The 13,483-nt window shown below is 34.9% G+C and overlaps 3 protein-coding genes across 4 annotated transcripts; 2 read left to right on the forward strand and 1 right to left on the reverse strand.

Annotated features, from left to right (window-relative positions):
• Positions 1-969: 969 nt before the first annotated feature.
• On the forward strand, positions 970-5,514 carry LOC108215719 (zinc finger protein CONSTANS-LIKE 10). 2 transcript variants are annotated; one of them, XM_017388271.2, is made up of 5 exons: positions 970-1,216; positions 1,989-2,726; positions 3,589-3,807; positions 4,273-4,574; positions 4,832-5,514. In XM_017388271.2, exons 2-5 carry the CDS (start codon positions 2,163-2,165, stop codon positions 4,959-4,961), a joined length of 1,215 nt encoding a protein of 404 aa, XP_017243760.1. In that variant the 5' UTR covers positions 970-1,216; positions 1,989-2,162; the 3' UTR covers positions 4,962-5,514. The 2 variants fall into 2 exon arrangements, with proteins under 2 accessions (XP_017243760.1, XP_017243761.1); XM_017388272.2 differs by lacking the exon at positions 970-1,216 and adding an exon at positions 1,270-1,815.
• A 1,519-nt stretch (positions 5,515-7,033) lies between these two features.
• Positions 7,034-7,486, forward strand: LOC108217838 (probable E3 ubiquitin-protein ligase XERICO). The gene has a single exon (XM_017390728.2). It carries the CDS (start codon positions 7,034-7,036, stop codon positions 7,484-7,486), a length of 453 nt encoding a protein of 150 aa, XP_017246217.2.
• A 289-nt stretch (positions 7,487-7,775) lies between these two features.
• Positions 7,776-10,558, reverse strand: LOC108216249 (uncharacterized). Its single transcript, XM_017388956.2, has 6 exons — positions 10,147-10,558; positions 9,867-10,012; positions 9,394-9,562; positions 8,969-9,067; positions 8,245-8,327; positions 7,776-8,160 (listed from the first exon to the last, which is right to left on the reverse strand). The coding sequence occupies exons 1-6, from the start codon at positions 10,489-10,491 to the stop codon at positions 8,028-8,030; spliced, it is 975 nt and encodes a 324-aa protein (XP_017244445.1). The 5' UTR covers positions 10,492-10,558; the 3' UTR covers positions 7,776-8,027.
• Positions 10,559-13,483: the final 2,925 nt, after the last annotated feature.

Raw genomic sequence — 13,483 nt, forward strand, 5'->3', positions numbered from 1 at the left:
TTATAAAGGTAAAAGGAAATAACAACTTAATATAAATATTAAATTTGGACAGTATTTTCAAGACAAAGCGAAATTGAAAACGGGGCTAAACTTAAAAGAATTTAGGAAAGGATATGTTCTTCACTTCCTTAATTATTATTGTACTCCCTCCGTCTCTTAATACTTTTCCTGTTTGCCTCCGACACGTTTGCCAACACACATGTTTAATCATTAATATCTTTGATTTCATATTAATATTAAATATAAAAATTTCACTGTATTATAATACTCATAAATACGAATCTAACAAGATCACTTATGACTATATTTGGTCCTATAAATTATGCGTAAATTAGCAATTTGTCTCATGTTATGAACAGTGCCAGCATCTCAAATGAGAAAAGAATATAGAAACAGAGGGAGTAGCGAAAAAGAATCATGAATGGGATCTATAATTTGTTAAATAGTACTCTAATTCGTTTATGTTTTTAAGGTTGTACAAGTACAAGTACTCCCTCCGTCCCTAAATACTTTTCTTGTTTCTCCTTTTCACGTTTGCCAACACACACTTTTGATCATTAATATCTTTAATTTTCTATTAGTATTAAATATAAAAATTTCACTGTATTAAAGTACTTGTAAATACGAACCCAACAAGATCACTCATGATTATATTTAGTATTATAAATTAGACGTAAATTAGTCATTTGTCTCATGTTATGAACAGTCCCGACATATCAAACGAGAAAAGCTTTTTGGGACGGAGGGAGTAGTAGTTAAATATTACAGAAATTACGTGTCCTGAATTTGTAAATCGAGTGATTTCAAAAAAGCGAAAAGTGCAATTAAATTAAATACAAGTGGGATCCAAAGAGCAAAGGAAAAAGTGAACAACTTTTTTAATTCAAGAAAGGGACAGGGACCCACCTGACACCTCACCACCACTCTCTCTCCTCTTGCACTTTTTACTACTACGAGTACCTCTTTACTAGTAGTACTCGATTAGTTTATCATCAATTATCATCATCATCTTGTTATTTCTCATCTCTCATAGTAAATCTTAAACGCCCAAAACACATCACTTCCTAAATCTCACACATCCTTGAAAAGGAGAATCTGGAAAGCTCTGATCTTTCTCTTTGTTTAATCAGTCGGGTACAAAAGGCTGCAACAAAGCTCTGTACTTCTTGTGTTACCTTGTAATCTGTGCCTCTTCTCTCACTTGTTCAATTTGGTGGTAATATTTTTATCTTCTTGTCGGAATACCTCCGTTTTATTTGCCGGATTCAGATTCTTGTTTTCTTGTTTCTTGATAATCTTTGTGTGTGACCTCAAAGCTGTTTCTTTGAATAAAAATTAGAGTTTTATTGATTATACGTGTAGCTTCATAGCTGTTTTGTTGAAATCCGCAACTTTAATTATATAAAAGTCTCTTGTTTTTGGTTGAATTTGCTGTTATCTTCTTTTTCATTGTGTGGATGAGTTCCTCTGGGCTTTCTTTTCCTTGTTTTCATTTTCATCTGTAATAATAAAAAATATTTACTGTTTTCTAAACATGACTCCTCCTATATATAGAGTATGCATGTATTGTGAAGAGAGATTCTTTAAAGCAGAATTATGCCCTCCTTTATCTCTTTCTTTTTCCCAGGTTTAGAGATTCTTTCTTCTTGTTCATGATTCTTGGGAATTTTGGACACTGAACAATGAAATATGGCTACTTTTTTGTTTGGATTTGTATTAGATAGATGCTCATATTATTTGGAGGCCACTTTTATCTCCCTTTACTCCTTTAGTATCTTTCTTGCTTTTTTCTTTAAATTATCATCATGATTAGAGGTATCATTCTTTTAAGATCTGTGACATTTGACTATACATTTTGAGTGACCTTTTTCTTGATTCTTCTATAGAATATATACTGAGTTAGTAAAGCTTATCTTGTGGTCTGTGCTCGAAATTCCTGAAATTCATATTGATCTCCTTTTATTTGTCTTTGCTTCTTATGCTTGCAGATAGACTTCTCTTACAGGGAAGTAATTTCTCAGTTGAATCTATTGCAGTTGATGAGTGTCAATTTTTCGAGGGAAGGAGCTTTGTACTAGCAAACACATGTATTGGCTGAAGAGTTGATAAATTTGCAAGTTCATTACCTTTTTTACAATTCTGATCAAGAAGTGGGTAAAGAAATGGGTTATATGTGTGACTATTGTGGGGAGCAAAGATCGATGGTGTACTGTCGATCTGATGCAGCCTGCTTATGCTTGTCCTGTGATCGTAATGTTCATTCAGCAAATGCGCTTTCACGGCGACATTCTAGGACACTGATATGTGAGAGGTGCAATTTGCAACCAGCGTTTGTTAGATGCGTAGAGGAAAACCTATCACTTTGTCAAAATTGTGATTGGACCGGGCATACCAATGCTTCTGGACATAAGAGGCAAGCAGTTAATTGCTACTCAGGCTGTCCTTCTGCTGATGAACTTTCTAGTATCTGGTCTTTTCTCTTGGAACTTCCTTTAGCTGCTGACGCTACTTGTGAGAAGGGGATAGGTTCAATGAGCATTGCTGATGACGGCCTTGCAAATGCCAGTGGCCCTTCAAGAAGAAATAATAGTCGGAATTCATCTGTTACAATGACTGATCTCGAGAATGTAAATAACTCAAATGAATGGAAGCCATCCTCAATGCCTCAAGTTGATGAAAATCTTGTAGATCAGCAGATTAAGTTCACGAAATCTATATCATCAAAGGTAACTAATGATTTTGGATGAATATATCCTGAAGAAAATAGGATATTTAATGATTTAGGCTTATGGATTGCTTGATGTTATGTTGAGTATTGAATCTTCCATATAGTTCAGCTTGTGGTAAGAATTGGTGACCGGTTAATTGGGCCTTGACTGTAAGTCCACATTTTTCAAGTGCTAGTAATATACTGATGTCCAATAGTGTGTACTTTTGAATCAGTATAAGCCTTGTCCTTTTTTCTTGTCAAGAAACTAATCCATATCTCTACATTGAAGTTTTGTAATCTCATTCAACCCATTTACTACAAAATTATGAAATTGGCTACTTTCTTACATATAGATTATAGCATTATGTGCTATCAAGTGTGTGGAACATCCATCTAATGAAGCCTTTTGCCTACTCTGATGTTCAATTTGAGATCTTATTCCTGTGATTTATTCTACTAACTCTGGGCACTGTCATATAAAGATTTATGTAATGATGCTCTATCCCAGTTGTTTAAACCCTCTACTCTTTGTTGACTAACTTTGTCCGTTACATTGTTCTTTCATACAATTGCAAATCTTCTACTATTTGTCAATACATCATAGTCCAATTAGAACCTAAAGGCTAAGGGCCTTTGTCCAACAACTATTCGAGTTGTGCCCCATGATTTATCTAGACAATAATATTGTTTCATGATCATTCCCTGTACTGCCAAACAGCATTGCTTTTTGTCTATACAAGTGCAACAGCCCTGTTGCCAATATTTTTGTACACATGTGATTTCAACTTTTTGTGTAAATATCATATGATAACACCTCGCTCCAGTCTCTATCTATGCATATGGTTTCTGTAACTCTTTTTGCCTAAATGAATATGCAGCTTGGAGCAAAAGAACTTGAGCTGTGCGAAGATGATGACTTCTACGAGGACTTTAATATGGATGAACTTGATTTGAACATTGAGAAATATGAAGAACTATTTGGTGTGGGTCATAATGATCCGCAGCATCTTTTTAATAATAATGGGATTGATAGTTTGTTTGAGATGAAGGGAATGACTGGTGCTAACTCCATTTCCCCAGGCGCATATGGTGCTGAGGTTTGTTTATTTATACAGTCTTTCACTGTTTAACATTTTATATGGCCTTATTAGTCAATAATAGAATTTATTAATCAAGTTATTGGAGATACCTAGAGGCTGTATATCGTTAGTTGACCGTCACTTTCAGATTCTTTTTCTTTTATGGTCTGATATATACCTCGGAATCCAGCTCTATAAAATCTGACAAACAAATTCCTCTTAGAACATCTAGTTGTATTTTTTAGCAAAACCTTCATTAAATCTTTTTTGGTAAACAGTTTATGGAAGTAGAGCAAAGACCTGTTGTTCATGATCGTTATTTGCATAAGTGCATGTATGTAGGGGTGTATCAAGAGAAGGCGAGATTAGGTGTCAATGGTGTTTGTAATATGCTTGTTTAACAATCTAATTCATCTCATCCTTCATTTGCTATTTTTTGAAAATACATATTCAGCTATTTATCACTCACTATTATATTTTCAGGGCTCATTGGTTGGTTTGGAAAATGTTGTGAAACCTACAGACAGCAACGCAGCTTCTGCCGATTCCATCAGGAGCTGTAAGACAGAACCAAGTGGTTGCTTTGCGAGGCAGATCTCCAATCTCTCATTTTCTGGCGTCACTGGTGAGAGCAGCGCAGGTGATTATCAAGATTGTTGCGCCTCTTCAATGCTGCTCATAGGAGAGCAACAGCCATGGTGTCCTCAGGGCTCTGAAAGTTCTTTAGCTTCTGATATCAGGAATAGTGCGGTACAGCGTTACAAGGAAAAGAAGAAGACACGCAAGTAAGACTAATCACAACATGTATTTCAAATACACACTAAGACTAATCTAACTGCCTGTGTTGCTTCTACATTTTTATGTGGTTGCATTTGCATGCAATTTAGACTTTCAGTTCTCGTCAGCAGCTCTGCTATGATGCTGAACTATCCCATATCTATATATCAACTCAATTTTTCTTGCCAGTAACATCTCCTCTAGTTACTTGTGTTTGTCTTGTTTTCACCATCTAAACATTTTTGAATTGAATGGCGCAACATAGGTTTGAGAAGAGAGTAAGGTATGCAACCCGCAAGGCAAGAGCAGATGTAAGAAAGCGTGTGAAGGGACGCTTTGTTAAGGCTGGTGAAGCTTTTGATTATGACCCTTTAAGCGAAACCCGAAGCTTCTAAAATAGTGTACTAAATGTAACATGAATGAGGAACATCTGGTCAGTTGTAAATTGGAACAATAAGGCTACTTGGAAGTTCCTTGTTCCCTGGGGCTTCATATAAAGGTAGACTTGTTATGCTGATTCTGGTGCTCATGAATTTCAAGGAAGCATCATCTTCCTCTTGCAAGCGGAAATATGGATCTTGACACAAGGAGTGATCTGGTAACTGTCGCTACTCTTAGCTGCGGTCAACGTTTTATAACTGTCTCATGGGAAAGTTAAAGCAGACAAATTTTTTCCTTTTTCTTTAATATGTAAATTTAGAAATGATGTATATCAGTAAATGGGATTGTATCGTCTGTAATATAACATGTAGGGCATGACGTGTCAATAGAAATCTTCTTGATCATCATAGTTGCACGAGACATGGCCCAATTCAGTATCAAGCTTGGAGAGTATAATCCTTGTAATATGTTGGAGTTGAAAATTTTTGCACCTGTTTATTGATACAACATACAAACCTCTGAAAACATATTCGATGCTGGATTGCATATTATCAATTTTTCATGGCATTACTAATCTTTTTCCTTTCACATGTAAAAATATTTCTCCAAAACAAAGTTGGGACTTGAGGGTGCATTTATGCGTTTATTGTTATGAACCCATTGGGGTGTGCAAATGTTAGGGGTAGGATCCAATCAAATTCTGCACATCAAAACAAACAAGCTTGTCAGAATGTAGGCTGCTTTCTACCTTCAAATTCCATGTTGTATTTATATAATTGAGATTCTTTATAAAAGCAATTGCACATACACATGTATCCAGTGTTGAATGGAATGTCACTGTCTTTCAGAAGCTTGTAGGTTCTTTTAGGTGTCCATGATACAGGCTCATCCTTTCTTGAAATCTTGTTTTAGCTGATGACACGTAAAAAATGCAGGACACTCTATATAATTGTGGTCAATGTGTTTTGTTCAACCACAGATGATATTTCTACTGAGCCCAGGGGAAGAGTTTTTTGAATGATGACACTTGTAACTTGTCCATGTTTTTCATTATTGTCCCAACTATCTATCCCACTTTCACACCGATTATATTCGTGTTCGTCCACGTCTGAATCTCGTCAAAGACAAGATATGTGCGTATAATTTTAGGGTTCAAAATTGAACAAATTGAATTAAACAAAAAGGGAAAAATCTAACTTCGTCTAGAAAGAAGTATATAATATCATAACGGACTTAAAATATTTGAATTCTGTGGGTTTCTTCTGTTTAATTTCTTTACTACCCTAGTGCTCTTTTTTTTTTTTTTTTTTTTGAAATTTACCCTAGTGCTCTTTAATTAGCATAAAGTTGAGAAAAATATTTGCTGTAAAACTTGTGGATACTAGCATATAAATTTCCACTGAATTGATAAACAATTGTTTAGATTCAACCAAGCATAAGATGAACTGGAATCATCGTCACCCAAAAGGCTCAATTATATGGTATGAAGAGAGAATGTGTGGAGTAGAAATGTAAACAGGAAAAAGAGCATAAGTTAATATACTAAATATAAGATAGAGAACATGGACAGAAGTAAATAAGAAGCTGATTGTAGTGATGGGTGGGTTCCATAACCCCACTGCTTCAATCTCTCTCTATATATTTGCTGATCCCTTTTGCAAAATTTATGCAGTAACCACTTCACCACTTGTATTGGAGCTTACACAGTAAGTACATTTCTCTTTCTTTCTTTTTTATCTGCTCTTTTTGCACTTTATTCCAGATCTTGAGTACCCCTTTGGTTTGTTTATGCTTGCATATATTTCATGTTATGAGTTATGTGTTGTTTCGTGCAATGACTAGTCTTTTGATTATGCATGTTCAGTACTTTGTTACTCTCAGCATCTGTGATATGTTTCTTCTCATTCTTCTGGACGGTTGTTAGTTATGTTTATGATTCTAAATGAGGGGTCCTGGTAGATTTTTGTGTCCAATTCTTTTTGACTACTTGACATAGGCCTCTGAATTGCTCAGCATCCTAGTTTGCTAAATATATGATCAACAACTTTTTCTTCTTATACATAGGTTTTATTGTTTTAAATCAGACATGGGTCTTTCACCTTACCCCACTCCAGTGGATGCCGGAGTGCTATGCTTAATTCTGGCAAGCACAGCCAGATCAGTCTCTACAGTGATGAAAATAGTGTGCTTTATCCTCCGTGCTCTGGGTATCGTTGTTTCTTGGGACGCATATAACACGGAGAGTCCTACAAATTTGTCTGCAAGCCGTGACAGCTGCTTGGAGACCTCCATTGAAGAATTTCGTAGCCAGATTCCTGCAATTACTTATGACTCACTGTGTTATAAGCAGCTTGAGCATGAATGTACTGTGTGCTTGACTGAATTCAAAGCAGAGGCAGTGATAAACCACTTATCTTGTGGCCATGTATTCCATAAGATTTGCCTAGAGAAGTGGTTAAACTATAGAAATCCAACCTGCCCGAATTGCAGGAAGTACATGGTTTGCTTAGAAGATGTGAAAGATACTTGCTCAATGTGATTACATTGTATAGCTTAGTGGAGTATAGAGTCGTATATGTAGCTTCTGCCATGTTTTTGTACGTATATTGTTCCCCAGCACAAAGTTATAGTTGTCCATATAAATGTAAGGTGTTGAATTTGATCTTAATGGTCATGTGACCGACAACCCTTGTTCAGCTAGCTTAATGATGATGACAAGTTTGCTACAATTTATTTTCATATATAAAAAACTTAGATAGATAGGAATTAGACCCACAGTTGAGATATTTGAGAGAACCAGGTAACATGTATCGTGCATGATGAGATGATTATCTAAACTCAATCAGCCAACTTTCTATATATATCTCATATATGTAATGATACACCACAACACCCGATTAAGCAAAAAAAAAAAAGACACAATTAATTGTTCCAATATAAATTCCTTTTAAGAATGAAATTTGTGTATCAAGAGTAACAAAAAAAACAGAAATGCTGTTCTGGTCAATAACTCAAAATTTATGGAGCTAATTAACACTGTATACAGCACAGAAGAGCATCTCAAGATTATGCAAAGTCAGTCAGTTTTCTTCTGTTGTGCTTGAGCTCAATGATATAGGCAGCGCTGACAGCGATGGTCTTAGTAGGATATATAGTGAAGGACCTAAGAATGGAATCACTGATACAGGAAGAAGCCAAATTCCTTTGTCATCCCTGCAAAAGAGATGCATATCCTTAATAATGACCTTTGTAAGAAACACTCCTTTTACGAGGACCATGAATAGTTTGTGAACTCACCACTTCCTAGCAGTCATATCATTGTAGACCCAGAATGGAGCGAATGCTGATAGCAGAGAAAAATCAATGCAAGTCAAATGGATCTGCAAGGGCAAATTAACAAATCAGAACCCAAGGTGTTTCTCCAGATTAATATTCCAATTACTTTACAAATTCACAGATGCATAATGCATAATGTCAGGTGTTAATATCTTAATGTCTATGATTAGAATACTTTGGACGAGTCTAGCATCTTGTTCTTTTGCTATATTCTAATTATTTTATAATAAACCTGCAACGATCTGTGATGAGGAACATGGTTCGGGTTCAATGAGAATCTCATGCAGAGAACAATTAAGACAAACTCAAATACCAAAAAATCCCAACAATATCTTAATTATAAAAATTAAACTATATATGGTAAAACTAAAAAAACTTTCCCGATATAAATTTAATTCTATAAGATAACTATGATAGCGTATTCTAGATTTTTTTTGCATGATGGGCTTTTAAAGTCTATAGTACTGTTCAAAACATGGTTGTAATGTTGTTCAGCAATGTGACCTTGCAATTGATTGCTTGTTTGGAAAAAGAAAAAATAATAGTAGTAGAGGTTGTCATTGTGTATGCATGACATATAATTTAGTACGGTAGTGATAATTATTAGAGCAGGGAGAAAGAAGAGCGCTGCTGACAAAAACAAACCAAAAATACACATTAACGTAGTAATATTAGAAAAACTCACAAATTTGCTCTCTCTAAAGTACTGGTAAAATTCAGTCCACACGTCTCCGCCAGCTAATCCTGCGTAAATGATTAAGCCTAATCCTGCAGCAATCGTTAGCTGATGGGTAATTAGTTTAGCTACATAAGTAATAATACATCCACGACTAAACAAGAATATGGAAGATGGATAATCCAGGCTTATGAGAGCTACTTCAAGAATACTTAATTTCAACAAATTAGTTTTTAGCATTTCATCAAACCGAGGAAACAAAGGAGTTTTAGCAACTTAGGAGTGACACTTTCTTTCTCATATACCCTGACCTCTGGTGTATACACAAGCTGAATTCTGACATCGAGCAGACAATTCACCCCATCAATACACAAGCCGAATTCTTGTGTATGCCATATAATGCAAAGGCAGAACTAAAAAGAAGAAAATCTTACCCCAGCAGTCAATTTTGATTCAAGAAAATTTAAAGGCCATCTGCTAAGCTCGGCTTCTTCAATAGGTGGAGATGGTGGTCTCCAAAGAATAAAATAGGGAAAAAGAGCATATGCACCCCCAAAACAGGAGAGTACGAGGAATGGCCAGACAGGAATTATGCTTTTTGAGCTACAGAGTAGAGAGATTTGTTAGTTCAGGCGAACATAAGTTGTCAAGCTATGATCTAGAAAAAGTAACAGGTTTATGCCTGCCTTCCCAAGTCGTGGACTTTTTGCAAAAAAAACAAAAACATGCAGGTGAGAATTGGGAAATCATCCAGCACGGGATGTCATGGCTGATGAGAAAACCTTTTGAAGATGAACATATTGTGTTTGCTACATATTTTGAAGAATCTAATTAAGCTAAACTGATTGCATTGGCAATATAGTAGGAAAACCAAATGAAAGGAGTGAAATAAGACAGAAGAAGTTACCTTCTTCCAAATGGTAGCAGCAGCATACTGTAGACTAATGGCCACAAGCCCATGATGTACCAAAGTGAAACAAGCATTTCATTCATATGAAATCCATCATCCCCTTGTAAATTAAGGAGTTTTTTCAAGAAATACATGTCCCTTGACTGAAATGTTTAAAGCCAAAGTATTTAGATAATTTTTTCTTCATCACAACCACACACACAGAGTAGTGAATGCTTAAAGTTACTAAGAAATAATGAAATTATGCAAAACAGAAGCTTGTAACATAAGAAATTACCGGGGTTTGGTTAGGTGCAAGATTGAAGATATAAAACATCAGTCCACCCCACAAGAAGAATAGCAAGACTGAAGTGGTCCAATTTCCACCAGCACCACCACTTTGAGTGTTGTCATCAATCTCATTCTCTTCTGGGTCTTGAGAGCTGTGGCAGATTTGAAGACACCGCCCCGTTTTGTTAATTGGAGGTGAACATCTCATTGCTTTGATAGGTCTCACGTTATTAATGGTGGAGGAGGAGGAGGCGGCTTTCTTGAAAATTAAAGAAATGGTTCTTGTGCAATTGGGGGTTTTGGGCGGAAAGTAGAGGAAGTTGGAGGAGACGAGGCTTCTACTCGCCAACATCTTTTGATGATATCTTTGTATCTTTACCGCTCCTCAAGTTGCTAGTCTTCCTCTACAAAACTAGCAACTCTTGTTAATCGGGTTAGACGGCGTTTTAGTCACTCAACTCACCAAAAATTTGCAATTAGGTCATCCAACTCAAAAAACTGTCAGTCACATCATTGTACTCTTAAAAATTTTCATTCAGGTCACTGACCGTTACACTCCGTTAAAAATTTGACGGCAAGCTGAGTAAGCATCGTGACTTGGCTTAAATAAATCCACCGTGGCATGTACAGTCAGCTGAAGTGGCATTTTTGTCACTCAACTGACTACAAGCTTGCAATCGGATCATCAAACTCAAAAAACTTTCATTTAAGTCACTTATCATAATATCCGTTAAAAATTGAAAAAAAAAAGAATCAAAAAACAATCATGCAGCGCCTTTTTTTTCTCTTGAAAATTTTGAAACTTATTAACAAATGAAACAGATACACACACATAAAATCAATAGTTTCACCCATAAAAACTTAATCTTTGTTTATTTCTTATCGTTGTATATATCTTGAGGTCATTTTGGAAAAACTATTATTGGCCTTAAAATATATAAATCGATAAGAGATAAACAAAGATTAAGTTTTTATAGGTGAAACTATTGATTTTATGTGTGTGTATCTGTTTCATTTGTTAATAAGTTTCGAAATTTTGAAAAGAGAAAAAAAGGTGCTGTATTATAGCTTTTAATTCTTTTTTTTTTTCAATTTTTAACGGATATTATGATAAGTGACCTAAATGAAAGTTTATTGAGTTTGATGACCCGATTGCAAGTTTGTAGTCAGTTGAGTGACCAAAATGCAACTTCAGCTGACTGTACATGCCATAGTGGATTTATTTAAACCAACTCATGATGCTTAGTCAGCATTCCGTCAAATTTTTAACGGAGTGTAACGGCCAGTGACCTGAATGAAAATTTTTAAGAGTATAATGATGTGACTGACAGTTTTTTGAGTTGGATGACTCAATTACAAGTTTCCGGTCAGTTGAGTGATCAAAATGCCATTTAACCTCTTGTTAATCTACTCCATCCGTCCTGTTTGACGAAAACTTGATTTATAATCAAGATTTTTAATGACATATATTTTAAAATTGACATTTATGATAAATTTAATAGATCGGTCAAAGTTAGACTTTTGAACATTCAAATAAGTTATATATAGTTTGTCTTCCCTCACTCGGCCAGTTATTTTGTTCTATTTTCAATTATTTTAGTAAAATAATATATCTAATTTTAAAATAAATATATTTAAATAAATGAGAAATCAACATAAAACTAACGCCAACAAATGATTTTGTTTAATAATTTCTCGTATACAGTTATTTAACTTAAAAACTAAATATAATATTTTACATGATGGTCTATTTCGGAACAAAACATATAAAAGTTAAAACAAAAGTCCCAAATAAATGGAAAATCAACATAAAACTAACGTCAACATAAAAATATATATAATATAATATTGTATATAATATCTTATAGCTAATAAATTTTAAATTACTAATAAATAATGACTTTTTAAAATAAGATAATATTTATTGTTAGATGAAATTGAATATTTAAAATATTTATAAAAATATAGTATTAAAAGATAAAAGGTCAAGCTCCCGACATATGATTGCTGGGAACCCATGACCAATCCACGTTTTTTTGGTTGAGTTCACGAATAATCAGGATTTAAAAAAATTTCTGTTTCACATATAGTGCTTAAAAATTGTTGTATTTTTTTTTATATGTACAGCGCTATAAGCACGGAACGATTCAATTGTGAATAAAAATATTATGTTTTGTTATTTTAATTTCAACAGAAGAGTTTTTGATATTTTAATTTCAGTGGCCTAATGAAATTTTTATGTACATCGCTTAAAAAATGACGTACATGTGATTTATCTTTTAAATTACTGCCTTTAATGGAATTATCTCATGGTGGATTGGTTACGGGTTCTGGGGCTGGTACCTGGACCCGAAGATAAATCGTTACAGTTACCTATCAAAAAAGGGGAAGTTGGAATCGTGATTCCAATACAAGCAAAAGGGGTTTTTTTTGCCCTAATACTGAGAGTGAGATAAGAAATTGGTGGAGCGATATGAAGGGCAAGCGCAAGGGCAAGGGCAAGCGCAAGGCAGGTGATGAGGTTGAATCAAAATCTGAATTACAAAAGTCAGGTTCCACCCCTTGTCTTTATATGTTTGCACATCTCCATCCGAGACAGTTTGGTTACGTCTTGTATAAAATCGATTATAAACATCTTCTTGATAGTGATAGTGATAGTGATAGTGATAGTGATAGTGATAGTGATAGTGATAGTGATAGTGATAGTAATAGTAATAGTAATAGTAATAGTAATATCAATGATGATGATGAGGGTATATCCACACCCTTACCCTTGATGCCTTTTCTTGTTTTCTATCCTGGCGATCTTCCTGATCGTTTCTGTTCATTGGTACACTTGGGAGACTATCTTTACTTCCTTGGCGAAAAACAATCTGATTTTTTTCAAATTGCAAAATCACTTGGCGAAAAACAATCTGATTTTTTTCAAATTGCAAAATCAGATATTCAGCATCTAGTTCCTAGTGAACATAACGTTGGCTCAGACTATTTGAAGCGCTTGGAACCTCCTATGAATTCTCATAAACATGAACCAATTGTTTTTGTTGCAAAAGGGAATCTTTACGCCATCTCTCGAATCAACCATATAGATTCCCCATTTGAAATGTTTTCACCCTCCAAAAATTCTTGGACAATCTTGAATCCCAGGCCTAGGGGACCCTATGGTCCTTTTAAATCGCACGTCCTTTTGGGTGACAATCTCTATTTTGCCACCTCCCCTCTAGATCCAGATTTTTTTGACCATGATGAATCTATATTTTCTTACAATTTAACTCATAACTTGTGGAAACTTTTAACCACTTCTTGTCGTCCTGCTTTCGAACACCCCATTCTGCCTATTGCTA

This window comes from Daucus carota, chromosome 4 (assembly GCF_001625215.2).
Source record: "Daucus carota subsp. sativus chromosome 4, DH1 v3.0, whole genome shotgun sequence".
NCBI lineage: Eukaryota > Viridiplantae > Streptophyta > Magnoliopsida > Apiales > Apiaceae > Daucus > Daucus carota.